At 34.6% G+C, this 26,199-nt stretch overlaps 2 protein-coding genes across 3 annotated transcripts in view; both read left to right on the top strand.

Moving 5' to 3' along the window:
- LOC129756339 (location of vulva defective 1) overlaps window positions 1–26,199 on the top strand; it is a 760,372-nt gene that overhangs the window by 335,941 nt on the left and 398,232 nt on the right. The window lies entirely within an intron of this gene.
- LOC129753710 (mucin-2-like) overlaps window positions 1–26,199 on the top strand; it is a 159,214-nt gene that overhangs the window by 63,251 nt on the left and 69,764 nt on the right. Inside the window, exon 4 of the mRNA XM_055749555.1 lies at window positions 11,037–11,384. Coding sequence (XP_055605530.1) covers window positions 11,037–11,384 — 348 coding nt within the window. The remainder of the gene's footprint in view (window positions 1–11,036; window positions 11,385–26,199) is intronic.

The following is a 26,199-nucleotide window of genomic DNA, read 5'->3' as shown; positions in this document are numbered from 1 at the left end:
AAATTTTCAAAATCCAAAAGTTTAAGGGTACTGTTTCAACTAGGCTCATGGATCCAGTTTCCCAAACATATCACGGTTGAGTAATTTTTCTGTCAATAAACTTGAACCAAACTGAACCCAACAGATACAATAAAACAAGGAAAATAAATGGCATCTTACCTATCAGATCGCTACCAACCGGTCACATCGAGAGGAGAGAAGAAAAAAACCAGTCAGAACTGTGCAAAAAGAGCAACGAAAGTGAAATAAGAATAAAAGTAAAATCCAGATCGAACAAACCAGTGTGAGTGCTCGGCTAAATTAACAGCCCCTGTCGGAAACGCCAACTTTTAAGAGGCTGCTGGGGGGGGGGGGATCTGGAATGAATGAAGTGTATTGGAAGGCGACTAAATTGTAAGAATCTTGGGCCTGGCTTTCCGATCATTTTTTTTAACTCCAGCTTCAGCTCCAATCTGATCCCCTGGCGTGGTGAAGTGGAAGTTAATGTACTCGCCTCGCCGCCGCTGCCGCTGAACAAAGTGGGGCGTAACAACTTTTCAAATGTGATCGTGCACTCTGCCGGGGTCTTGAAGTTGATATTTTTATTTTTTATTAATCGCTCAATCCATTGAGTGTTGAATCTTTGAGGGGAAGGGCCTCAAACATGGGCTCCGTGACATCACGCAGAATTTATTTTCAATTCGATTGTTGGGTTGATTCAATCATATATTTTTCGTTGGATCGTAGGGAAATATTCCACATTCCTGGAATAATCATTTTATCCAACCTACCCTTTCCTGGATTTCATATGAATAAAACACATGAATGTAGATTACGTTCCTGAATTTAAAACGAGAGTTTCAACTTCGACCGCGCTCTGTTGATTGTGCTTACGCCAACAAATAACCGGATTCAATTGCTGTCGTGTTGTTATTCGCGTTGGCAACATTTGTGGATTTGGAAGTAAAAGACAACGCGTCGCTTGTCGATTTGTGAATATGGCGCCTGTATAGACTTGTGCAGAAAACTTGCAACTTTCTGAATGTTTTGTTTAGATTTTTTTTTACCAATTTAGATTATTTGACTAAAATTATCAACTCATTAAGTCATATTGAAGTTTTCAGTTCAAAACCCATAAACATTCCATTTTTTATGGAAGCTCAAGAACAAAACTTCGAATCCGGATCTTCGAAACGTAACCAAGATATAGAAACCAAGATAAAACTCTATTTTACTTCTTGGAAAGGTACTATCATAAATCTATAATCCTTTACAAAAGAATTTTATTATCCATCCTCCATTTTATGCTACAAAGATACATCCCAGAATCGATTGAGATATCACGACACTCAATCAGCGTCAAAAATTCCACCCCTAAGCAACACTCCCCGGAACCGTCTTCGGCTTCATAAATTCATGAGATAACTTCCCCTGGATCGCCGAGCATCGCCATGCTAAGCCTCCGGCCAATCCTATGTATTTCGATCGAACCTTGTGTCAGAATCAGGCAGTCAGATTCAGAATAGTCAGCAGAGTGCTAGCTATTCAAATGTCCTGTCATACCCCTCTTTGATATCGTCGTACATAGAAGGGGCGTGCATCGAAAGGTGCCACAATTTCCGACAAGTCGTTCGCGATTATCTGCGCGAACAAGCGCAGACGCGTGTCGAACTGATTCAGTCAGCCCAACCCATCCAGAAGTCGTAAAAATCCCGCGTCGTATTGGCATCACGACTTGGGCTCCATGTCTATGGACGGACAAATGGGTAGTTTATAATTTAAGTTAATTCGATTTTTTTCCTACCTTCTACCAAAGATCAGACTATAGGAGAATTCCTTCTTTCATTGGCACCTCTAGCTGGAGGCTGCTGGGTGCTTGCATTCTTTTAGGTTTGACTGAGAGTCTACAGTATTTACAATATTTTTGCATAGAAAATTACAGTTTAAAACACATGATTAATAAAATAAATCTTTTCCCTCAACGGTTCCTGAAATTTATACCCGTTACAATCCTTATAGTGTTCATTCGACACTCCTGACAAAAACCAATATATCTCTCTTATTTCCCTACCCATTTTAACAAAATTTATAGCATTCGAAATCGTGTAATGTAACTCAAATATGTTTGTAAGAAACTCAACACTTCAATTTTCCGTTATTTGAAGTCAATGAAAAAAAAAATCTGAGAAAACATGCTTCGGAAAAGACTGTTGATCAAAAGAAATTCACATAATGTCCAAGAAAGCTGAAGTTAGAAGTTATACGTGGCACATAAGGATATATATTTTTGAAATTTTTTTTAAGAACATGGCCACAAAAAATGTAAAAAAGTGTTGTAAAAGTCTTACTTTTCAATCAATGAATCGTCAAAATTGATTATGTCACACCAGACGAATTTTGAAAAGAGGATTGGAAAGGAGATTTTTACAAACTTTTATTCAACTTTTCATTAACGCAAGATTTCCGTAATAAATTTATGTTCTCCAGAAAGGTTATTTTAAACCAATTCATTAGAGTCGGTATGGAATTGGCTTCCAGTGCAAAGTTGAATTTAATTGCACCTTACAAAATTCAACAAATATTCTGTGTTTTTTGTTTCGAAAATCTAAAGATGCAAAATTGTGCCAAATTATGTCAACTTCTCAATCCTCTTTTAATAAATTATCAGGTTTGACTTAAAAAAAATTGACGGGTCATTGATTGAATAGTACGGTTTTAACACCCCTTTTTAACATTTTTCCAAAACAACAAAATCCTTATATGCAACTTATAGCTTCTTATTGAAGGTTGCCAGAATTTTTTAGCGTGTACCCGGACCGAAAAAAACCAGGCTATTTTATCTGAAAGCCTGGCAAAATCCGAGCATTTGATTCCAAAATGTCAACCAAAAATCCGGGCAAATTTGGTCAAAATCCGGTAACTACTTAACACAAACCAAGAAAAAAACATGAAATTTTTTCTGTAGCTGTTTTTAAATCGTATTTTACGCTTTAAAAAAAAATCATTGTTATTTTTATAAAACTTGCTCAAAAAATTTCGTAAGACGCGAAAATAAAAATTTACACATTTTTTATTGTTTGTGTTGGCAAAAAAGTGAAAAAATCCGGGCAAAATCTGGGCAACCGTCCCGACCCGGACATTTGTCAAATTTTTAATTAAATGTTCGGGCAAACCCTGCTAAAACCGGGCAATCTTACAACCTTATTCTAACAAAATCTTGGACATTAAGTGAATTTTTTTTGAGCATTTCGTAGCTGATCTACAGTCTTCTCCCCAAAGTATGTTATTTAGGATTTTTCATTAAGATTTCGAGTAACGGAAAACTGAAGTGTCATATGAGAATAATGTCTGAGAAAAGTGTGCGAGTTGCAATACGAGATTTCCAAAGCTATAAATTTTGTTAAAATCGGTTGCGAATCAAGAGAGATATAGCGATTTTAAGCGAAGAGTGTCCAATTGACACTCAAGGTGTGACTAGGGAGTTTTTTCAGGATGCGTCCATAAAAAAGGTAATGAGGCAAAATTAAAGATTTCTAGAATTCATTGAGGGTCCCCGAAGTATTTTTTGTTATTTGGATGCACCCGATAAAGTTACAAGCCGCCAAACTTCCAATAAAACTCAGTACCGGATTAGATTTAAATCGATCTTGCTGACCCAGAAAGCCAATCCGGGTACACAAGTTCCCTAAATCCAAGCTTTTGCAGCTAAAGATGCAAAGGCGAATTAATTCTTCAAAAATGATTGGCATATGGTTAGGTTTACCAGACGTCCTACCAGACGTACTTTTTCGAACCTTGTCCTACCGTCCTACTTTGAACCCGAAATGTCCTACTGTTTTACGGTTAGGACCATTATCTTGTTTATCGAATTTTTAACTTTGCGTTTTTTATTATTTCGATCCATTTTCAACGAAATCCTTTTTGGCGTTTTTTTGGAAAAACGTCTTCACGATCGGTTTCTGCCAATGAAATTTAAGGCTCTTCTGGAAGAAATTAATAAACCATCGGAAGCGTGATAGAGGAGTTCTGCCAAGTCTTCAAGTCTACTTTAGATTAAATTCGCAAGTCGTTTGGCCCATTGAGTAATTTTAAGCCCTTCGATTGGCTGTCTTTGCTGGAAATTTTGTCTTTGCTTTCATATTCGAGCAGTTTGAGAACTGTGTGTAAATTTTAGCGAACAAAGGTATTGGAATCAACGATGTCCAACTGTATAACCAATTTTGTCGCCTAAATTCCGCAGGAACAAGATGATTTCAGGAACGAACTAACTCATGAAAAATGGAAATAATTTTTCTAATCAAATCAATTACCCGATCATCACTCCGAGCTGCTGACGATTTCTGAATATCTCTTCCATCATCAATACCTAGTGGACCAAGGAACGCGGAAAACTCCATATTGACGCAGTGAGAGCGATTATTTATCTTACTGCAAACAACAACATGCAAATTTCATGTTCAGAGTTTTATTCCTAATTTGTTGAAAAATGAAGAGTTTCTGGAAAAAATCGTCTCTTCTGAGAAGTATGCTACCGAACAAGAGTAACTTTTTTTTTTATAAAAATAAATACTAACGATAAAATATTAAATTTAATAAAACAGAATTACTTTAAAATGTAAAAAAAAATGTTTGTGAGCTTAATTTGTTGTGATATCATCTAACCTTAGTTAAAATTTGTGTAAAATCTTTTCTAAATAAATATCACAAGATAAAGCGTCCTACTTTTCGTCCTACTTCAGATTGAAAAAGGTCCTACTTATTTAAAGCGTTTTGAGCAAAATGTCCTACTCGCCGAAATTTTATTCTGGTAAGCATATATATGGTGAAATTATACATTTTTTCAAAAATTTTAAGCAGTTTTTTACACTGATAACATTTTGTATCGGCGCGGACCTTTGTCGATCTTTTTATATCGTTTTAATTTTAAATGATGTATAAAATTGCCTTTTATTCGCGCATAATTAAGACAAAGAATTTTAAATTTGAAAATAATTTTAGTCTGTAAAGGTTTTAAGAGGGCGAAGCGTTTGAAGCTCAAAACTTTCTTTGAACAGTTTTATTAATGAAGTTCAAGATTTTAAGAAAATTACTAAACAAATTGAATATAAAATGCTGGATTTGTTACTATGCTAAAAATATTTTTTGCAATAGGTGATGGGTAGTTTGATTCAGTTTAAATACCATACTTAGAGCGTTTGGGAAAAGATTATCAGCCATAATTGTAATAAATGCGGATTAAAAAAAATCGTTTTGTGATTTTCAAATTGAAGTGAAATATGCAAAAAGCCACCATATAAAAGCAGTCATTTCTGAAGAACATTTTCGAAAGTGTTACAGATTTATTAAAGTTCAACAACATTGCTTTAAAAAATGTTCATCAAATTCTGGATTTTTTCATCAAATTTAAGGTTATAGATCAATTATCCACCTTCAGAATGGCAGCTGCTCATTCCGGGGTTACTTTCATTATCAATAAACCCGGTTTTCATGTTTCATGAGTAACTTCTATTCATTAAAATCAGAACTTCTAGCGCACAGGATTGAGTACATATGTGACTTTTAATTACTTGGGTGTATAAACAACTTCAAGAACAATAGCATTAAGGCTAGATTTTTCAAATAATTAATTTTGGCGATGATTCAAAATAAAGAGTTTTTTTTTATTATAGACGAGCAGAAAATAAGAAAATTATTATAAACCATAATAAATTACCTAATTCATATAGCAACAAAATATTTCTGAGTCAGTTATCGTTGCAGTTTTCGTTCAAATTGCTTAATGGAAATTGAAAATTTTGTGTAAGTTTTCTATTTGCTCTTATTTTCAGCAAAATCGTTAACATTTAGTTTTTTTTTCAAATAAGCGTAATTCGCTTTAAGTTTTAAAAGGAGAAACAGAAATTATGTGCGTAGAAAAAGTACATTAGCCTCACATTAATTTAAAACAGTGATTATTCGAATGAACACATTTATGTTATTTTAGGGTACTTTTTTTTTTAATTTTCCCAACTGTGAGCGTAATTGACCCAATTGAAAGCAATATGCATCATACATAAATCCACGATACTAAACTAATTGAAAATTCAACTTCGTTTTTAACATTTCAAATGCCATTTTATGTAACTTCTTATCGATGCTCAAAATCTCAATGTTCTTAAATAGAGAGTTCTCTTGTTGTTTCGGACCGGGAATTCGAAGTACGTCCGCTGCAGCATATTGCCCATAAATTTCTTAAACGAAGTATGATTATTTTACAACAAAAAAATTTGGAAATTTAATTAGTAATACCTTTATTTTGGCGGTCAATTTTTCCAGAATAAAACTTCAACACCTCCTTTTTCCTTTATTGTTTTTTAGTCCTAAACCAAATGAAGATGTGTTCCTGTGAAATCTGGGACCAAATACGTCGGAACAGCTGTCAAGCAATTTGAAATTGCTTATTTAAAATTGAATTATATGAAAGTTGAATTTGAGCAAGATATCTTCAAAAAAGTTGCTGAAATGAACGATGATCTTTAACCTTAAACATATCATACTTTCTACCACACGTCAGGCAATTCAGAACAATTTTGTTTTTTAATTTGTAAATAAGCGCAAATCTGATCAAAATCTAGGCCAAAGCATTCAAGTGAAAAGTGAAAAAAAAATTATTTGAAATTTTCAGTTTTTTATTGAATGACTTTTGAATTGTTTGAAAATCGTTTTTGAACAAGGAGTTTAAAAATTTTAAAGATAAATTTGAGTTTTCTTTTTGATTTAGCAAATGATTTGAATGAACCCGGGCATAATCCGGAAAGTTTAAACCATATCAGGGGTTCCCGGCCAGATTTGACTTATCTCGAAATCTTTATCGGGTTTCTGAGCAAGCCTGGAAATATCATGAAAATGTAGAATAAACGAAATTCAAAGTATAAAGCTATCTACAGTGAAAGACACACTGATATATGTACAAGACTGAGTCGATTTGGGGCAATTTTTGAATTTCTCAAACCCTGGGGTCTTGAAAGCTTCATATTGGACCAAAACTCATCCATGATTTTTTGCAGAATTTTTGAGTAACGTTTACATGAGTAAACTTGAACTTATAGGTTTGTATGGGAAAATTGAATATTTTGTACTGAAAAATCAACAACATTTTTGTTTCTTATGTGGAACCGAGCCAGCTGATGGTTATGCCAATTTATAAATTTCTAATGAAAATTTTTCGCTGAACAACTTTGTTGAAGACCGTTTTTTCGTATCTTAAAGCTTAGTTCTTTTAGAAATGGGACAGTTACAAATGCCTGTATCTCAAAAACCATTCGTTTGAACGAAATACTTTCTATGAAGGAAAAGTAGGCAATGTTATGATATTTCATGTAAAAATTTGAAAAAAAATATTTACCGTTTTTTGTAAAAGAAATTTCTACTTTATTCTTGGTGTCTCCCATTGGCCGGCGCACACTTTTTTCTGTCATGGTATTGATCAGTTTCTCCAACTTATACTTTGTAAAATCTATTTTTTAGGTGGCTTCACCTTCCTTCTTCAATTTCTGATACTTTTTGGTCCAATACTTCTCTGGAAACTGGAAACTGGAAGCATTTTAGTGGATACAGTTGTTTCGAAATGAACAAATTTGGTTATTTTTTATCACATTTTTGAACGTTTTTTTTTTCGGTACCGGTTTTACAGCTTAAGAGCTTTGGAACTATCAAAAAATGGCTGTTTGAGGTTGGATTTCAATGAGTCATCACTAGGCAACACTTTCAGCTTATCGGAGAAAATTGTTTTGGACATTTCAGCGATCTACCCTTAGCTTTTTGTTTATTGAAAATTAAAAATGCTGGTATGAGACTTGCATTCCTTGATGATCCTTAACCGTTGTTGCCGATCATCTGCTTCACTCCAATGCTTGATTTGAACTTTGTGGACATTATTGACAGTGTTTGCATACTTATCCACCACATAAACTCAGTAATTCTTTGAATAATCAACGGTTTTTTCAGCTATCAATTTGATAATGACGAATTTTAAAGGAATCTGTGCAAAATTTTTTTTTTCTTTTTCTCAAGCATCGTACATATCTCAAAAACGCGTAAATTTTAAATTTTGAAAAAAATAGGTCGAATAGTACTTTTTACAGGCAACAAAATGCTGTTCAAATTTTTAATATCCAATAACTAGTTAACGAGCTATTAGCAAATGAAAGTGTCCCATTTCTAAAAGAACTAAGCTTTATTAGGCAAAAAAGTTATTAGCTGTTTAAGAAGGGTATCTCTTTTCGCATAAATAATCAATAAATTCAATTGACATCACTGCTGGGTGCCTAGCGCGGTATTGCATGACTACTTTTCATACAGTACTTCGCGAGGCTCCAACAGTGATGTCAATTAAATTTATTGTTTATCAATGCGAAAAGAGATACTCCTGTTTAACAGCTAATAACTTTTTTGCCTTATAAGATACGAAGTTAAGATCTTCAACAAGGTGTTCAGCGGAAAATTTCCTTTAGGAAATTTTTAAATTGGCACAAAAACCATCAGCTGTCTCTGCTCCACAGAAGAAACAAAAATGATGTTGATTTTTCAGTACAAAATATTCAATTTTCCCATACAAACCTAAAAGTTCAAAATTATTCATGTAAATATTACTCAAAAATTCTGCAAAAAATCATGGATGAGTTTTGGACCAATTTGAAACTTTCAAGACCCTAGGGCTTGAAAAATTCAAAAATGACCCCAAATCGACTCAGTCTAGTATGTACCTTACACAGTACATTTTATTTTGCTGAAAACCAGCAAAATTTTGCTGATTTTTACCGCTGGTTTTGCAGGGAAATTTCCACCAAACTAAATTGGTTGAAATCCAGTAATCTCAATTGCTGGAAACCAGGTATCTTGCTGGTATTGCTGGAAATCTTTTTTTTTTCAAAAAACAATCGTAAATTTTTGGTTTTTAAATTACATTTATAATTTCAATACAATACCCTCATGGTGCTCATATTTATAAAAATAAATTGGTTGTTCATTTTTCTTGAGCGACATTTATTTCAATTTATTAACAAAATAAAATAATATCTGCCAGTGGGTCGGCCGCTTTTCGCCAAGTCTTGGGCATCATCTGAAATTAGAAAATAAAAATTATCAGTTTCTTAAACGAAATACTTATCGCTTTAAAAAATTTTACCTTCGGTTGATCGCTGGAATATGGAAGGAAATTAAATTTGGTGACCGTTGCAGAATCGAAAAACAAACTTACACTTTTTGCACGCAACGAAAAATAACTAGCAATAACAAAAACAAATTCGAGTTTTACAGACCGATTGCTGGTTTTTCAGCAACGTAGATCAAGTGCTGGAAAAATCAGCAAGACGAAGAATTTTTGCTGATTTCCAGCGAAAATTGAATTCCTGGTTCCCAACATTTTTTTTGGCTGGAAATCGAGGTTAAAATTTACTGTGTAGATGTTTTACTGAAAACATAAGTTTTTGATGATTGTGTTTAATTTTTTCAACATAACTTTTGGATATTTTTTAAAGTTTCTCAAATAATTTGAAAAATTCGACAATTATTCGGCCTAACGGTTTTTGGACGGCATTCGGCCGGCCTAATATTCGCTACATCTCTACATATGAATATAACTTCATCTTCAATTTGGACAACACCTATTACAACAAGGATATTTCAAATCATATGTTTAAAAAATATCATAAAAATAAAGGTTTTCAGAAAAGCCAAATCACTTATCTTTCCATGCGATATGATTTTTTTCAAGTTCCAAAATAAGAACAATTTTATTAATAACATAAAAATTAAAAATTTTGAAGACACACATTGCTATTTCATTGCAATTTTACAGATGAAAAAAAAATATGGACAACAATTCTCTAAAAACTTGAAGTGTATGACCCAATATTTAAATTTTGCCTGAAAATGACTCAGAAAAAGCTATATTTTCCAATTCTGAAGAAATAAAGTAACTGTTTTTTTTTCCTTTTAAACATCTTCTTTAATCACACCGTGACTCAAATCAAACAGTTGAAAGAACGAAAGTCAAACTAAAGAACATGGAAATTGTATCACCCGTTGTATCCCAGATTTTCTTAATTTTTTCGATCCAAAATAACACAACTTTCGATTTCGTGCAAAATAGATCGTATACAAGTTTATTGCATGAGAGATTTCGTAAATTTGTTCCAAGTCATTGAAAATTTGGATTATCTTCTATTATCCCCTCCCCTGACATAAGGAGGATTTTATATTTGCTAAGAACTGGTTAAAGTCTTAGTTATTGGCCCTTATCCCCGAACGGCTGATCTGAAGGGCTGAAGCTGTTCAAGTAAAAAGAAAAAAAGAAGAGGAAGTTTGACTAAATCACAGAAAAAATTAATAAGTTCATCCAAACTCCAAATATCACAGATCAAAGATTTTAGAAAAGTACAAGGATTTTCTCATTACATTTCGATTGTTTTGAATTCCTTCAAGTAAATGTGAAAACCCGATTTTTATGTGTTTCTGTCCTACTCGAATTTCATAGCAATCGTTTTCGTCACCGTTGAACCGAAAAATAATTCAATTGATATTCATTCAATCAAACGAGCCATGCATAGAGATGAAAAGCTAGTTAATTTCCAAAGTCGAAAACTTTAATTTGTTGTCGGTATTTTCGGTAGGTAGGTATCAACAACTTTCGACCCCACCATATCGACATCGCCTAATTTCGTAAGCAAATGAGAATTCCAAAATGCCGTTGCTGTCACCGATTTGTTTCTTTTTAGCTGCGTAACTTCACGATCGACTCATATATACACACAGACACAATTTGTATGTAAAAGCTAGTATGCATTAGTAGTCACCAAATATGTCGCAATCGAAAGTTAACGAAGATCCATTAAAATCAAGCCACTTGCTCAACTCACTGCGTCAGCCTAAATTTCACTCATTGTTTTTTTTTTGTTTCCTAAGCGTGTTCCATTTGTGTGGTTTTAAGTTTGCTTTTTTGTGTTTTTGTTTTTACCTACTAACCTTTGCGCTGCGCCACGGAACCGGAACCGGAAACTCACATCGTCACATCACAGACACCGAGAAGTCCGGAAAATATTTTCGAGATATCGCCGAGGCCCTTCTCGGCAACTCCGCAGCCAAACTCTGGGTTTCAGTATTCCCGGGGAGCTCCACCCTTCAGGGGAGACTTTTTTGGAGGAACTGGAATTAGTGCAACGAGGACGTTTGGAGCTCCAGCTATTGGAGCGCCGGCAGGTCCAAGTTCCGGTGCTGGAACCGGAAGCAGTAGTTCCAGTAGTAACCCGAGCGGAAGCAACTATCGGCAGTCTCAGAGGAAGAGTCCTTTCAGCAGTAGCCCAGTGGGGGCAAGTTTGACCAGTGGCGGAGAATCGCAACAGGTTTCCACCGAAGCAACTCCGAAGGTAAGTTCTGCTTTTTGTGCTATTTTCGTGAGTTTGATATTTTTCTTGATTTGTTGAGTAGATTGAGCTTTGAGTAACATAACACAAATAATGAACGATGATGACATATCTTCTAGGAGATGGAATTCCAAAAGAGTCTTAATTTTTCAAAAAGCTTGGTTACCCTGACTTTGCTCGAATATTTTAATTTTGAAAAAAAATTTGAAAACAATATTTGAAGATTTTTTTTTATGTTTATTGGATTTCTGGTTTTGGACAGGAAAATTTTGGGATGATATTTTTAATATTCGCCAATGTTAGCAGCTTTTCAAATATAATTGCCCGAATTCGTTCGCCACGAGTTCGTCTGGGAAAGAAAATGACAAAAGTATATTAAAATATTTGACTAATGAAAATTTCTGGTTTTTAGATTTTTAATAAAAATTTTTGTCATTCAAACTTTGATTAGAAAACCACACAACACGCAAATTGCGTAGCAGATCAGCATATATTCACTCAAACCTACATAGTGTACAATATCGAATTTCTTGATTACCCTAAATTGAAAACGACCTTAAAAGGAGATATGTACTGAAAAACACAGTCCATATGGACCTTTGTTTTCTGAATTTTTGTTTTTATCATGTTAATTTGTAATCATTTTTTTTCTCTTGGATGTAATTTGAATTGCTTCTTCTTTTGTTTTTACTGAACAATACAGATACAATACAGATAAAATATCTATCATTTATGATATTTTATCTGTATTCCGGATCAAAATTAAGATATTCACTTTCTGAATCCCTAATAAAAAAACATCTTCAGGGTTAAGCTGATTTGGGATTTGAATATTTCAGTTAAGTTTTAGAACACGGATTTCAAACTAATGTTTGATTTTGAATTTAGATTTCAAAAACTATGAAGAACTTTTTATTGCGTTCATGGAACTAAAAATATAATAACCCAACAAGAAGAACTCAGAAAAAACTTTTATGCAAGGTTGGGGAGAATTCAAAAAATACAATCGGTAAAAAAAACTCGAAAACCCAATGCTGTAAGGTTTAAAGGATAATTCTCAAATAAAAACAATCATACTTTCATTGTAATTTGTTGTTAAAAAGCTAACTAATTTTTGTGCAAATAAAATCACTTGCACTCTTCTGATCCCAAAAATATCACTTGCACCCTTTTGAAATCAGACATTTCAAGTTTTTGATTAGGTCGTTTTTAAATTTCAAAAGTAGAAGTAGAAAATAAAATTGGTTCAGGACAGTCGCACCGATCTTGTAAGACTTCCCCCTTGATAATCTCAGCTTCAATCAATTTCACTGTTATAAAAATTTACCGTGTGATTTTCAACGGAGTATTCCAGATTTCTATTGATCTAAAGTAGGGTGAGTGCTCCTAGTTTGGACCTTAACCCTATTTTAGACCTAAATTGCCGAAAATTGTAAATAATTCATTTCGCTATCATTTGATAAAGTTTCTAGTAAGCACACAATGAACTGTTAATCTTTATAAATCCTACCATACCACTTTTTGCCATAAAAAGTCTTTCTGAGAAATGTTCACGTTTTTTTAAATGTACCTCCTGATCAGTGGTAATTCAGTCAGCTAAATTAGTGGTGTTTTCAAAAAATTGAATGAATGAAGAAAAATCACGTTTTTTACTGTACAAGACAAAGTTGAAAGGGAAATTACTTTCACTGTGTAGAATATTAACCATACGATCTATTTTTCCAAGAATAAATGAAAATTAATGGAAAACCATTAGGGTTTGTGATATAGCTCGGTTGACAAGTCAGTTGTTTCCTGAGCCGATGTTCGTGAGGTCGAGCTTGTTCGATAACACTAGAGTGGACTGAAAACACTCTTTCGAAATTCACTTTAACGGACAGTCTGGCACCAAACTAGACACTTCCACCCCTTTCCGACGCTGGGAGAGCAATTTTGTTTTACCCGATGGTGGATTTTCGGATCGTTTAAAAACGCGAACTACTTTGTGTGGTGGTTGGAGTAAACATCGATCACAGTTGTATCGGATTAGTTTTTAAATGACTGCTCGTCAACTGCATCGTTGATGTAGGTCGCGAATGACATATAGATGTTAAAACATCTATCACCAATACAGAAAAAAAGGCGAAGGATATCAAAACAAAACAACGCCATGTTGATGCGTGAAATGCGCATTAGATTGGTTCATCTATTCCATTCAAGTTTTTAATTAGCAAAAAAAATTTTTTTTTGGAAATTTATGCTTTTTCGTTTTAAAAATTTGTTGTTGTCTAAAGTTGCAAAAAAGGCAGCCAAATGCAAGTTTTTGAGTTCAAATTCTTTGGGAGTTGGCGTACAGTATTTCAACCAAAATTCGACTTTTCGTTTTTTTTTATTCAAACACGCAATATGTCAAACACGATAAAACAACTTTTGCTGGAAATTCCAAAGATTTTATTTTATAAAAATAAAAAAAAAACTTGTGTCGTTTCTTAAAGCATTTATGCAAGGAATCAAAATGCAAGCGAGGTGGATTAAATGGAATTTTGAACAAATCTTCGCAAACAAAAATTTACATATTTACCAACTTCAAGTTTTTATCCAAATTTAAATTGAAATCCAAACCAGAAAACTCATGATTCTAATTTCAAAATATGTATGAACCATTCATCAAAATTTTCATTTCATTTTGTCCTTCTACGGATATTCTTTGCATTGTTGTCCCATGCATCGTGAAAATTTTATAGAACTCGAGGCTGGAGAAGTTTTTGTTTTAGTTTTCAAGGATCTCTCAGTACCTTAAGGCAGAGCAAAGTCGTATGTGAGATATTGAAGTTATTCAAAAAGTTAAATTTTCATATAATTGTTGTTTCTCATGTTTCAAATAAAATATTTGAAAATCGCTCAACGTCGTTTGATAATAGATAAAAATTAACTATATATTAAAAATATAAAATTTTATATAACGTTAGAAATGTGTAAAGTTGGAGATTTCTGTGTGCGCACTACAATTTTTATAGAATTTTGCACGGTACTGCTAAAAAGCCATCAGTTTTTTTGTTTATTAAAAACCCTGCGTTATAAGCAATGCTTATCTAATATCAAAGATATTCTATTCTATCAAGATACCCGGCTGAATAGTTTTTCGAACAAGTAGTCTGGGACATCAACTCTTTGTTTACGGTGCTGCCACCAGCGAAAAAGTCTTCAAGCTTTCAACTTGTATTCAAGCTTGCAAACACCAAAAACCAAACAACCAAGGTGTGAATATATAGAAGGTGACACCGTATCGAATTCCCGAATCATGTTGGTTTTGGAACTGTGAATTTTATGGAGTTTGTTTAAAAATCCCTAGGATCTGTTTAGTTTAAGGCCGATATTCATAGAATCTCAAATTCAAAAAGTAATACGGTCAGACAAGCGACCATCAGAGCGAAACTAACTAATTTTGAATTATTGTCATGTTTTTAAAGCAGTCATTGGTCATAGCATAGACCGCAGAATTCATAATTATTAGACTTGATCGAATTGACCCAATTGTTGCAGACATGTTTGCCAGTATATGAAATTTGTGGTGGTTTCAAAAGGCATTTTTCTGGAGCAATTTTGCAAAACAAAAATGTAAGATTCGAAGAAGTCATTTTTATTTAAACTAAATTTTCAATTTTTTGTTTATCGGAGTTTCGCCATGAAACGTATCCCTCCTTCGTCGGGGCGGCTCCTCAGAAGTAGCCCCAATCTCGACCGGTCACGGCTGCTGCAGCTGATGTTGGATTTTTTTATTGGGTCGACTTTGCTCGTTGTCCCGGTTTAGCCCGCCAGGCACTAGTCAGCTCCGCATCATGGCATCATTCCGAATAGCCAACTTTAGTTGACAAATGATGATTGTTAAGTTATGTGGTTCCGTACGGCGTTTCCGATCAAGCATCGCTTCACCCGGCAGGGCACCGGCCGGCGACGGCATGTAGGTTTCCGAGAACTTGAAAGAATGATGTCCGTGAGCAAATACATTCGGAAGCAGTCCTGCATTTGGAACGATGTTCCAGGAAAGGGTCGTCGTCACGTTCTGGTGGTTCCTGAAAAACAAAATTAAATTTTCCGATCATAAACCAATTTTTTTATTTAAAGTTCAAATTTCACCTGAACCATTGCATCGTCCCAGAAGTAGTACCTGGTGATCATGTTCTTGAAGTCCAGCAGAGCGTTTTCGCCTCGCAGGATGATTTTGTCCCACAGGACCACCTGATTGAGCTCCTTCTGTTCCGTCTGGGACTCGGCCGTCAGATACATGAATAGCTGCTTCAGATCTAATCAATGATCTGCCAGAAGGGAATGCGCTGATCTGCCAAATCTAATCGAAAGTCGAATCACTCCCACACGAAGAAACGAATCACGACACGGAGCTTTCATCGGTTGTGGTGTAAACAAAAAATCCAAAGCATGCTGTTAAAATTTTCTAATTAATGGTTAAAGTCTTATTCGTCAATATTATTTTGGCGCTAGTGTTTTGTCCCAAAAATTTCTCAGAAGCCGATAGTACCTGCTAATATGTACATTAGACCGCTGCAGGCTTTGTATGGAAATTTCAAATTCTCAAAATTTTTCATCTCCCATAACTTTTTTTGGTTACCCAGCTAACATTAAATCGTAATAGAAATGATAATCCAAATCGATTAGTAACACATTTTCGATAACCGTCGTAAACAAGTTGGTATTGAGTGAATTTCCATCATTCATTTACGACATGCTTTGCTCAAAAATAGTTGAATCGGATAGCAGTTTAGTCAATTCGTAAATATGTCTCCAAAAAGTTGAGAATATGCTAATTCGACATTAACGATTTGAGTGAACTGATTTACGATAAATGGGCGGTTCTTCAATTGACACTCTCTCCTGTCTCTTCCTTTGACCGGTTCGTAAAAAGAAAATCTCACCTATAGAGCTATAGCGTGTATCATACCAACTGATGAGTTGGCATCGTGGTAGGATATCGGGCAGCGAACTCGGAGGACTGGAGTTCAAGTCTCGGTCGGGAATATTTTTTTTCTTTTATATTGCTTTTTGTGGGAAAATCGAATCGTTGGAATCTTGTCATTGTAGATATATCGCCTCCACTTTTGTAGCTATATGCTATTTTGGTAAGTTTAATACAATCTTTTCCTCTGGTATATTAGTTTGAATAATTCTGTTGTTCCTGCGTTATACCTTCATAAATGTTTGCTGGGTATTTTTGTTGCCAAAAATAGCAATAAAATTTTGTAAGCGATCAATTCAGTCCTGAACTAGCGCAACGAGTTTTAATTTAATAATTGTTTGGAAATTTGTATGGGAAAACAAATATTTTCTTTCAAAAATCGCCAGAGATGTACTGAAAGTTACAAAAACAATTTAACTATATCTAGCGTAACATTTCAAAAGGGCGAAACTAGCAGTTTGCTCGAAACGAGAAAAATGCGTTTGAAAATTCGGAACACCTTTTCAAATCCTATTTAAAAAATCGACCACTTTTTGTTTAACAACATTAAAAAATATGCATTATATTCCCTTATTGTTCGATGGTTATCAAGAACTTTAACTTTTTTCGCTTAATTTCAAAGATTTTCGAGTTTCGCCCTTTTATTGTTTTCGATTCCAGTTACGCTTGCAAGTTTCGCCCAATTGATCGGCCGTTTTTGTTTTGGTTTTGAAGTTTCGCCTATTCGTCCTACACGCAAAAACTAATTAAGCCGTTTTGTCACACACGGTCAACTCAGTTACGCCTATTGGCCCTACACGAATAGAAAAATTCACTCCATTTTGAATAGGCGTAACTCACGTTCCAACGAAAATGCATCAACAGGAAGTTTTGCCCAATTGAATTTTATCAATTTTTTGAAAGTTTTAAGTAATTTTAAAATGAAACCGCGTTTAATAGGTAAAGTGCAACCGCGTGCATCCGGAATGATCGTTAACTCGATTTGTTTACATTTGGCAGTTTCGCCCTTTTTAAATGTTACGCTAGATATATGAAAAATATTCCTTGATTCTTACAGCACTATTCATGTGAACAAAGCACATCCCTAACTTGTACTCCAGAAAAGTTATTCGATGTTATACATTTTTTTTTAAAAATTATTCATTTTAATTTTTGCGTTTTTGTATGCTTACAGCTTTCAATGTGCAACCGCAGGATGGTAATAAAAAATATCAAAAAAGTGCTTTGCATTGCCAGAGAATTAATTGATTTATATAATCTTTGCAAAAACAATTCATGCAATCTTTAACAGCTTAAGCCAGCAAAATCTGCAATTTTGAAATACTTTTCAATGGATTCAGATTTTCTATTTTGAAATGGTTATAACTTCTTTCATGAAATTCTTAGCTGCTTTTTAAGTTTGCAAAAAATAAAGCTTAGAAATAGTCAAAACCAAAAATCAAAGACCAGGTATCAGGTATCAGGTATCAGAATGGGGGTAGGCTTATAGCGGCACATTATCCAAACATACGGGAAAATTGTGCCTAGCCTTTTTTTTTATCCAATATTTCATCATTTACCTGAGAAACCTGAAAAACCTATAAAAGGAAGAAATAAATTCAATCTATTTAAGATGGCATAAAGCCTTTCCACTAGGGATTATTAGCATTAAAGCTCTTTTCTACATTCGGTAAGGAATGATAGAATGTTTTTAAGTTTAATTTCTTAAACTCAGATTCGCTTAAAGCGTGAGATCCCAGAGTACGAAAACGTAGTCTGGCAAATGGGGGACAGTTACATATAAGATGGAAGGGATCTTCCACATCTGATTCACAACTACCACATACTGGAGATTCAGCACGCTGAATGTTGTGCATGTGATAGTTGAGTTTACAATGACCGGAGAGTGCTCTGATCAAGATGCTGCAATGAGATTTATTTAAAGTTAATAAGTAACTCGATATGATTGGAGATGGTTTTTCTAAAAATAATTTAGTTTGACGACAAGTGTCCAACTCTTCCCAGTATCGTACATGCTGGTTAGAGGACCAAGTTTGAATTTGGTTTCTGAACCAACATGGCGATATTGGGACAGCCGGCTCTGGTCCGTAAAATTCCTTTTCCGACCCAGCTCTAGCGAGTTCGTCGGCGCATTCGTTTCCAAAAATTCCCTTATGTCCGGGTACCCATAGAAGGTTTAATCCATTGCCTTCAGCAAGTTCTTCGATTGCTTTCCGGCATGCGATTACCAGTTTTGATCTAGAACTGGAAGCACTGAGTGATTTGATAGCTGCTTGGCTATCTGAACAGAAGTAAATTGTTCTGAACATAATCTTCTTTTGAAGTGCAATTTGCACTCCATACATAATAGCATATAGCTCAGCCTGAAAGACTGTACAATATTTTCCTAGAGGTTGAGCATGTTCTATGTTCAACTCGTGACAGTAAATTCCTGCACCTGCACGGCCGTTTGATAATGAACCGTCAGTATAGAATACAATATGAGAGGACATTTGGTCCTCTACGAAACCTGATAACCATTCTTGAGGAGAAGGAAATTTGACTTTAAACCCCATGTAGGGAAAACTACTCGAGAGTGTTAAATCGTTTGGCGCTAGATTAAACTTGTTTAATCTAACTAATTCAGGCCACACATTTGTATGAGTCGATGATCTTTCGATATTTCCTGACAGCCAGAGACCAACTGCCTGTAGGCGAAAAGCACATGAGAAGGCTTCCTGTTTTAGGAACAAGTGTAGAGGTTTGATAGAAAACAGAGCCTCTAGTGCTGCAGTAGGAGTTGTAGTGAACGATCCGGACATCCCCAAAAGACACATTCTTTGAAGGTGATTTAGTTTAGTCCGAACTGTTGAAACTTCTCCTTTCTGCCACCACACTAGACACCCATAGGCCAGAATTGGTCTTACTATTGTGGAGTAAATCCAGTGAATATGTTTGGGTTTGAGTCCCCAGCTTTTTCCGATTGCACGGCGGCATTGTCCGAAGGCTGATTCTGAATTCGATGTGATCAGACCAGTTTAATTTGGAGTCAAGAATGACACCCAAATATTTAACTTGATTAGACACGGTGATTTCGGAACCATAAAACAGCAGAGGGCGCACCCCGCGGGTGATACGTTTTTTAGTAAATAAAACAATATTAGTTTTTAGAGGATTAACTGAAAGTTCTACATGAGAACACCATCGTTCAACAGAGCGCAGAGCTTGCTGCATTATATCAAATAATGTGCTTATGCACAAACCTCTTACCAGCAGAAGATAATCATCTGCGAATCCATAGGTTGGTATTCCACGGTCATTGAGTTTTCTCAACAAACCGTCTGCAACTAGGTTCCACAAAAGAGGTGATAGTACACCTCCCTGTGGGCAACCACGTGTGCTAACTTTTGTAATTGAAGCCTGTCTTAGAGACGAATGAAGATTCCTGTTACTTAGCATTGCGCTAATCCAGTTAGTTATAACACTAGGCACTCCATGAAGTAGTGCCGCATCCATTATTGATGTAAACGATACATTATCAAATGCTCCTTCTATGTCTAGAAATGCTCCTAGACATGATTCTTTCTGTGAAAAAGTATTTTCAATATTATGTACTACGTTGTGCAGAAGAGTTAATGTTGATTTTCCTGTTTGGTATGCATGTTGTGTCGCATCAAGCGGATGTTGGACAAGGCATTCTTGCCTGATATGATGATCAATTAAACGTTCAAGTGCTTTTAATAGAAATGAACTTAGACTAATAGGACGATCGTCCCCCTTTAGGGATGAATTTCACGGCTACCTGCCGCCAAAGTTTAGGAATATATCCATGAGCAAAACTGCTTATCATTATTTTTCTTAATATGTGTTTGAAATGATCGAAACCTTTTTGAAGCAAAACTGGAAATAAACCGTCACTTCCAGGAGATTTGTATTGAGCAAAACCATCGATTGCCCATTTGATCGATTCTGTAGTAACTATTTTCCGAGCAAAATGCAAGGAATCTAGACTTCCAGAAAAGAACTCAGGCTCTATCGATGAATCTTGATCAACACATCCTGGAAAGTGAGTATTGAATAGACAACTCAATGTTTCTTCGTCGTTTGATGTATAATCACCACTAGGTGTTTTAAGGTATGAAACCTGATAATCTTTTGATTTGGCTAAGACTTTATTTAACCTACTTGCTTCGTGCAAGCTTGAAATGTTTGTGCAGTAGTTCTGCCAACTTGAGCGTTCGGCAGCTCTTGTTGCTTTCCGGTAAGCTCTGCGAGCCAACTTGAAGGCATCAAAACCTTCCGTGCGCCTTCGGTTCCAAGAGCGTCTGCAGTTTTTTCGTAATTTACTGAGATTTGAGTTCCACCATGGTGTACTGTTTTTGTTGAATTTCAACGTTCGTACGGGACACGCTTCTTCATAAGAATTTAAAATAATTTCGGTGGTTTTTGCAACCACTTCATCCAACTCAGAAGGAGTAGTAATTTCAGGTGTAAATCCATGAAATTTAATAGCAATATGCTCCAAATATAGGTCCCAATTAGTTGTTCTTGGGTTTCTGAATGTAATTGTTTGTAAAAACTCAACTGAGTGTTCAAAATAGATAAACCTGTGGTCATAAATCGATTCTTCGTTAGGCACATGCCAATTTGAAATTTCCTGAGAAATTGTTCTAGAACAAAGCGTGATGTCAATCACCTCTTCTCTGTCACACCTAACAAAAGTTGGTTTATTCCCTACATTAAGAATTTCTAAATCAGTGCTGCTTAAATATTCCATTAAATTTAAGCCTCTCAGATTGATATCTGAGCTACCCCATACAAAATGATGGGCATTGGCTTCACAGCCAATTACAAGAGGTATATTTTGTGATTCCCAGAATGAAATGACAATTTTAAATCATCCGTAGGGGATGATTGTTCATATGGTGAGTATGCTGAACAGTAGACGTATTTTCTATCAGGCAGCGAAACCTGAACGACGCAAATATCTCTTGTTGTTAGATTGGGTATAAGTGTTGCATTTAAAGAATTGTTTATCAATATACATGCACGAGGCATTATTCGGGCATTAGTCATTCCAATTACACTGAACACAGTAAAGTTTGGTTTGAGCAAATTCCCTAAGTAGAAAGTTCCATTTCGGAAATAGGGTTCTTGGACCAAGGCGATTGATGCAGTTCCATTAAGGATTAAACGACATAAGTTCAGTGTAGCGGTTCTTTTGTGCTGCAGATTTATCTGTGCAATCTTAATAGAAAGCATTTCTATCAAAGAATTCCACACATATTTCCATCACACACAAGAACCTCTGCACCTTCATATCGACGCATGAAGCGGGGTATCCCATACAGGATGAAAATTTTAAAATCGTGTGTATAATCTGAATCCCACGAGTTGCCAGGAAAAATACGGCCCTTTGCACCAGTGCCTGGCTATAGTGCAGACCTTAACAACGTTCTGCTTAAGATAGGATTATTATACACCCTCCTACCCCCACTTTGGGGCCCGCAGGCACAGAACCACCTAGAAGCGGGTGTTTACAAAATTTAGGAGAATACAACTCGTGCATGCGCATTAATAGCAATAAGCACAATCGGTGAATCCTCCCTGAAGAAACTTGGCTTGGAACCAAGCCAAGGTTCCCCCCTCCCAATGTGAAAGTCGCATTTGAAGAATGACTAACGCATATGGGAAGTACTGGATAAGTCGCCTTTTACGACGTGGACCAGTATCCCAGTGGTAGTATTCTATAGGCCGCCACCACACAGCCAATGTAACCGCAGGATGGTAATAAAAAATATCAAAAAAGTGCTTTGCATTGCCAGAGAATTAATTGATTTATATAATCTTTGCAAAAACAATTCATGCAATCTTTAACAGCTTAAGCCAGCAAAATCTGCAATTTTGAAATACTTTTCAATGGATTCAGATTTTCTATTTTGAAATGGTTATAACTTCTTTCATGAAATTCTTAGCTGCTTTTTAAGTTTGCAAAAAATAAAGCTTAAGAATAGTCAAAACCAAAAATCAAAGACCAACTTCATTCCAAGCAGATTTAAATTTTGTGGATGATTTAATGTGCAAAAATTTCTTCTTGTATTCAAATTTCCATACAAAATTCAAACGCGTTGCGTTAACTCAGGAATCAACCAAATCATCTCAATTTTTACACTGAAGCTTGGAGACCCAAAAGACATCGAAAAAACATATGGGAGCAAAATGTACATAGGTTTTTTGCAGCGCATCAAGTTCTTAAATTCAATGAGGTCAAAAAAACCAACAAAATTACTTAGAAATAAATAATGTTCAAACTCTATGAGTCTAACTAAGGTTGGAAAAATATATTAAAAAATACACCGGTTTGATGCCAATGCTTGCAAATCGGTTTCCTATTCGTCGTCGCTAATTTACAACGAATTATGGGGGCCGAGCGATTTGATTTCAATCAAAAATAGATAAGGTTATATAAATTTGATTAGTTTGAAAACATTTTCCTAATTTTATTTTAACCATTTTCTGTTGATTTTTATGGTTTTGATGGGTCAAAACATTGCCAGAAAAAGCTAAAACAAAGACACACGTGGAATTTTTATCCTTAAAACCTGGCGAAATTGTCGACCAAAGATCCGGGCAATATCCGAGCAAACTTGGTTACAACCCAAGAAATATTTACTTTACAAAAATCAACATAAAAAAAACAACTTTGAATATTTTGTTTTTATCAACACTCGTTTTAAATCATACTTCATAGGCTTCATTATTTCAAAACCTATATCATTATTTTTTATCAAACACATCAATGAAAATGTTTCATAATACAGTAAGTTTTAACTTAGTATGATTTGGCAAATAATGGGAATAAATCCGTGCAAACCCGGGCTTTTATCAATGAAATCCGGGCAAACGATCCAAACCAGACTTCTCTCAACTCTGGTGTTAAATATCCGGGTAAACCCAGATAAAACCGGTGCAAGTTGGCAACCTTAGGCATTACGCAACTTTATTTTTGAGTTTATAATGTTTTGTTCTTAAAAATACTACGCAAATAGTAATTCTACTAACTATGTGATGATTTTGGTTGTTCATAGTAATTTCTACTATGTTTCAGTAGTGTTGTCAATGACAGGATGAGTTTTGTTTTACTTCGTGCATTATTAAATGCATGATAAAACAAGTATGTTTTATGATAGACATTAGTATGCATGAGGAGCTTGATTTGAATATTAAAATTACTAAATACCTCTCATATATTTTGTAGAAACTATTATGGAGGCTTTTATTCCATGCATTTTTCACAAATATTACTTTTATTCACTTGTTTAAAATTACACTATTACTTAAGAAATACTAGAAGATCTCAACACATAAGTGAACTCACACAGAGAATTTAAAAAATTATCAATTTGGAAGAAGATATAAATTTAGTGTTGTTTACTTACGGTTCTGATAAATAAAGTTTCAAGTCTTCTGAATTAATTTTTCCAACTTCAACCTGCAATACAAAACAACAAAACTTTTATAATTTAATTTGTTCTAAAAATAGGAATATTCACCGAGTTATATCACAATAAACTCCTCTAAAACTAAACCATAGTAAAATTATTATAACAGACAGTGAAATATACAACACACATTCATAATTTTGATTGAAAATTGTTCTGTTTTAAAATGTATCATGCGCGTAGTATTTTATTTATATGAATGCCTGCCACAGAGTCGAAAATACTATGTGGACGCTAGTTTTAATTGAAATTATGATGAAATTATCATGACCATAGTATTTTTGACAACAAAAACTGTGGGTTGTTGAAAATTATCAGGCGCATAGTAATTACAATAATGTATCATGAGAATTTTTATCAAATTATTGCAATACTATACCGTGGTTGAAAATATTAATACGCTGAAATAGTAAAATTATCATAAATGACAACGTTTTAGAAAAAGCCACGCAATTTTTTTCCGTGTGAGTATGCCTACGTCTTTCAATTTGGCTGAGTATGTCAATCAGATAGAGATTTCAAAATCAAATATCGCAAAAAATGGTTTGAAATGTGACAAATTTGTGATGGAAAATAGTTCCTCACGAGTAAGTTTATCTTGTGAAATAGTCAATTAAAGTGGAAGGTGGGTTTTTCGCTCTAAATCTTGCCATTCATGAATCAAGACGAATCAAAGGGTTACGACGGAAATGGGATCATTTCCCTAGTAGGAAAATGACATTTTTTTAATTCTTTGAGCAAAATCAGAATTTTGTCTTAATTTCCTAAACCAAATTTAAAAAGTATTGAAAAGAGATGTCTTTGAATCCGTTTTTATTTCAATAAATATTGCGAAAATATATTTTCTTTGGTTTTTACACTTTCACTAAACGGTCTTCTTTGAAATTTGATGGCGATTTAATTTAGGTTGAATTTTTGTAAGTAGCTATATTCATAGTTATTTCTTAAGATATTAAAATGTTCAGCTTTAAAAAAATATAAAAAAATATGAGTTCTAAGTGAGACGAGTTTATTGATATACTTTATTCCATCTTCCCAATGTTGAATGAAATCGCTCATGCATCTCATACACGACAGACGTTTTATCGCCTTCAATGGAACTTAACGATCTTCTGAAGCAGCCAACTCTATTTGCTTTCCCCACAAAGAAAATTATCTTTCTAGGTCAATCTATTAGAAGGTGTGTAATTTTTCACCGGACAACTCTATCAGCGCCATAAAAGTGACAATGATTTGCAGCTAGTGAAGGTAACTAAATAGACAGCTAGCTAGTTCTGCCTTCACGAAAGCCCTAAGCTAGCTCTCACCTCTCTATCTTTAATTGTAAAAGTCCCAACGATATGTTTGCACGGAAAAGTACTTTGCCGATTCATTTCTGGACAGCTGCGTGGCCCTCAAGCTCGGTTTCGAGAAAGTGAAGAATTAAATTGAAAAGCAAACTAGAACAGAACCACCTTCGCATACGAAATTCGAATTGAGCTCGGGATAGGCTAGCTAGAAGGAACGAATCAACGTTCACTTATTCGGTGTCAATTTATCTCCTCGCTTCTCCCTCTTTCCTCAACCGGGATCAGATTGACGCAGTTTATTGCGTGACCAATCAGTCTTTCAGTCAGTCAGTTTCGTTCTTTTACAGTTGATTGGCACACTTCTCTTCAATCGATCGGAGTCTTATGGATGGAGGTCGAAGCAATTGACATGGATATTTGTTTTTTTTTTTAACGTACATAGAATATGTTGAGCTCTTGTTGTGCTCAGTCACGCGGAAGGTTAAGCATTTCACTTAATTGAAGGTTTTTGATCAATCTGACAAGTCTATAAAATTTATAAAATTGTCAAAAATAATATTAGATATGAGTATTACGAAGTTCAAATAGTCTAGACAATTTTGACAATTTTGACAATTTTGACAATTTTGACAATTTTGACAATTTTGACAATTTTGACAATTTTGACAATTTTGACAATTTTGACAATTTTGACAATTTTGACAATTTTGACAATTTGGACAATTTGGACAATTTTGACAATTTTGATAATTTTGCCAATTTTGACAATTTTGACAATTTTGACAATTTTGAAAATTTTGACAATTTTGACAATTTTGACAATTTTTGACATTTTTGACAATTTTGATAGTTTTGACAATTTTGATAATTTTTTCAACTTTGACAATTTTGAAATTTTCGACGTTGTACTTTTAATTGAAAAAGGTAATTTTTTGCCTATTTGGCTCTGACTGAAATGAAACATTTTTGATAAGAAGAAGTAGGATGTTTAGATTCAATAGTAGGACGGTAGAATGACTTAAAAGTAGGACACTGAAAAAGACGTCCGGTAAGATTGGAATAATTTAGTGAAAACCATTAAATTGTTCCGCGTCAGA

This window comes from Uranotaenia lowii, chromosome 3, assembly GCF_029784155.1.
Source record: "Uranotaenia lowii strain MFRU-FL chromosome 3, ASM2978415v1, whole genome shotgun sequence".
NCBI classification, from domain to species: Eukaryota; Metazoa; Arthropoda; class Insecta; order Diptera; family Culicidae; genus Uranotaenia; species Uranotaenia lowii.
The sequence above is the reverse complement of the archived record's forward strand: the minus strand, read 5'-3'. Positions and strand labels throughout refer to the sequence as shown.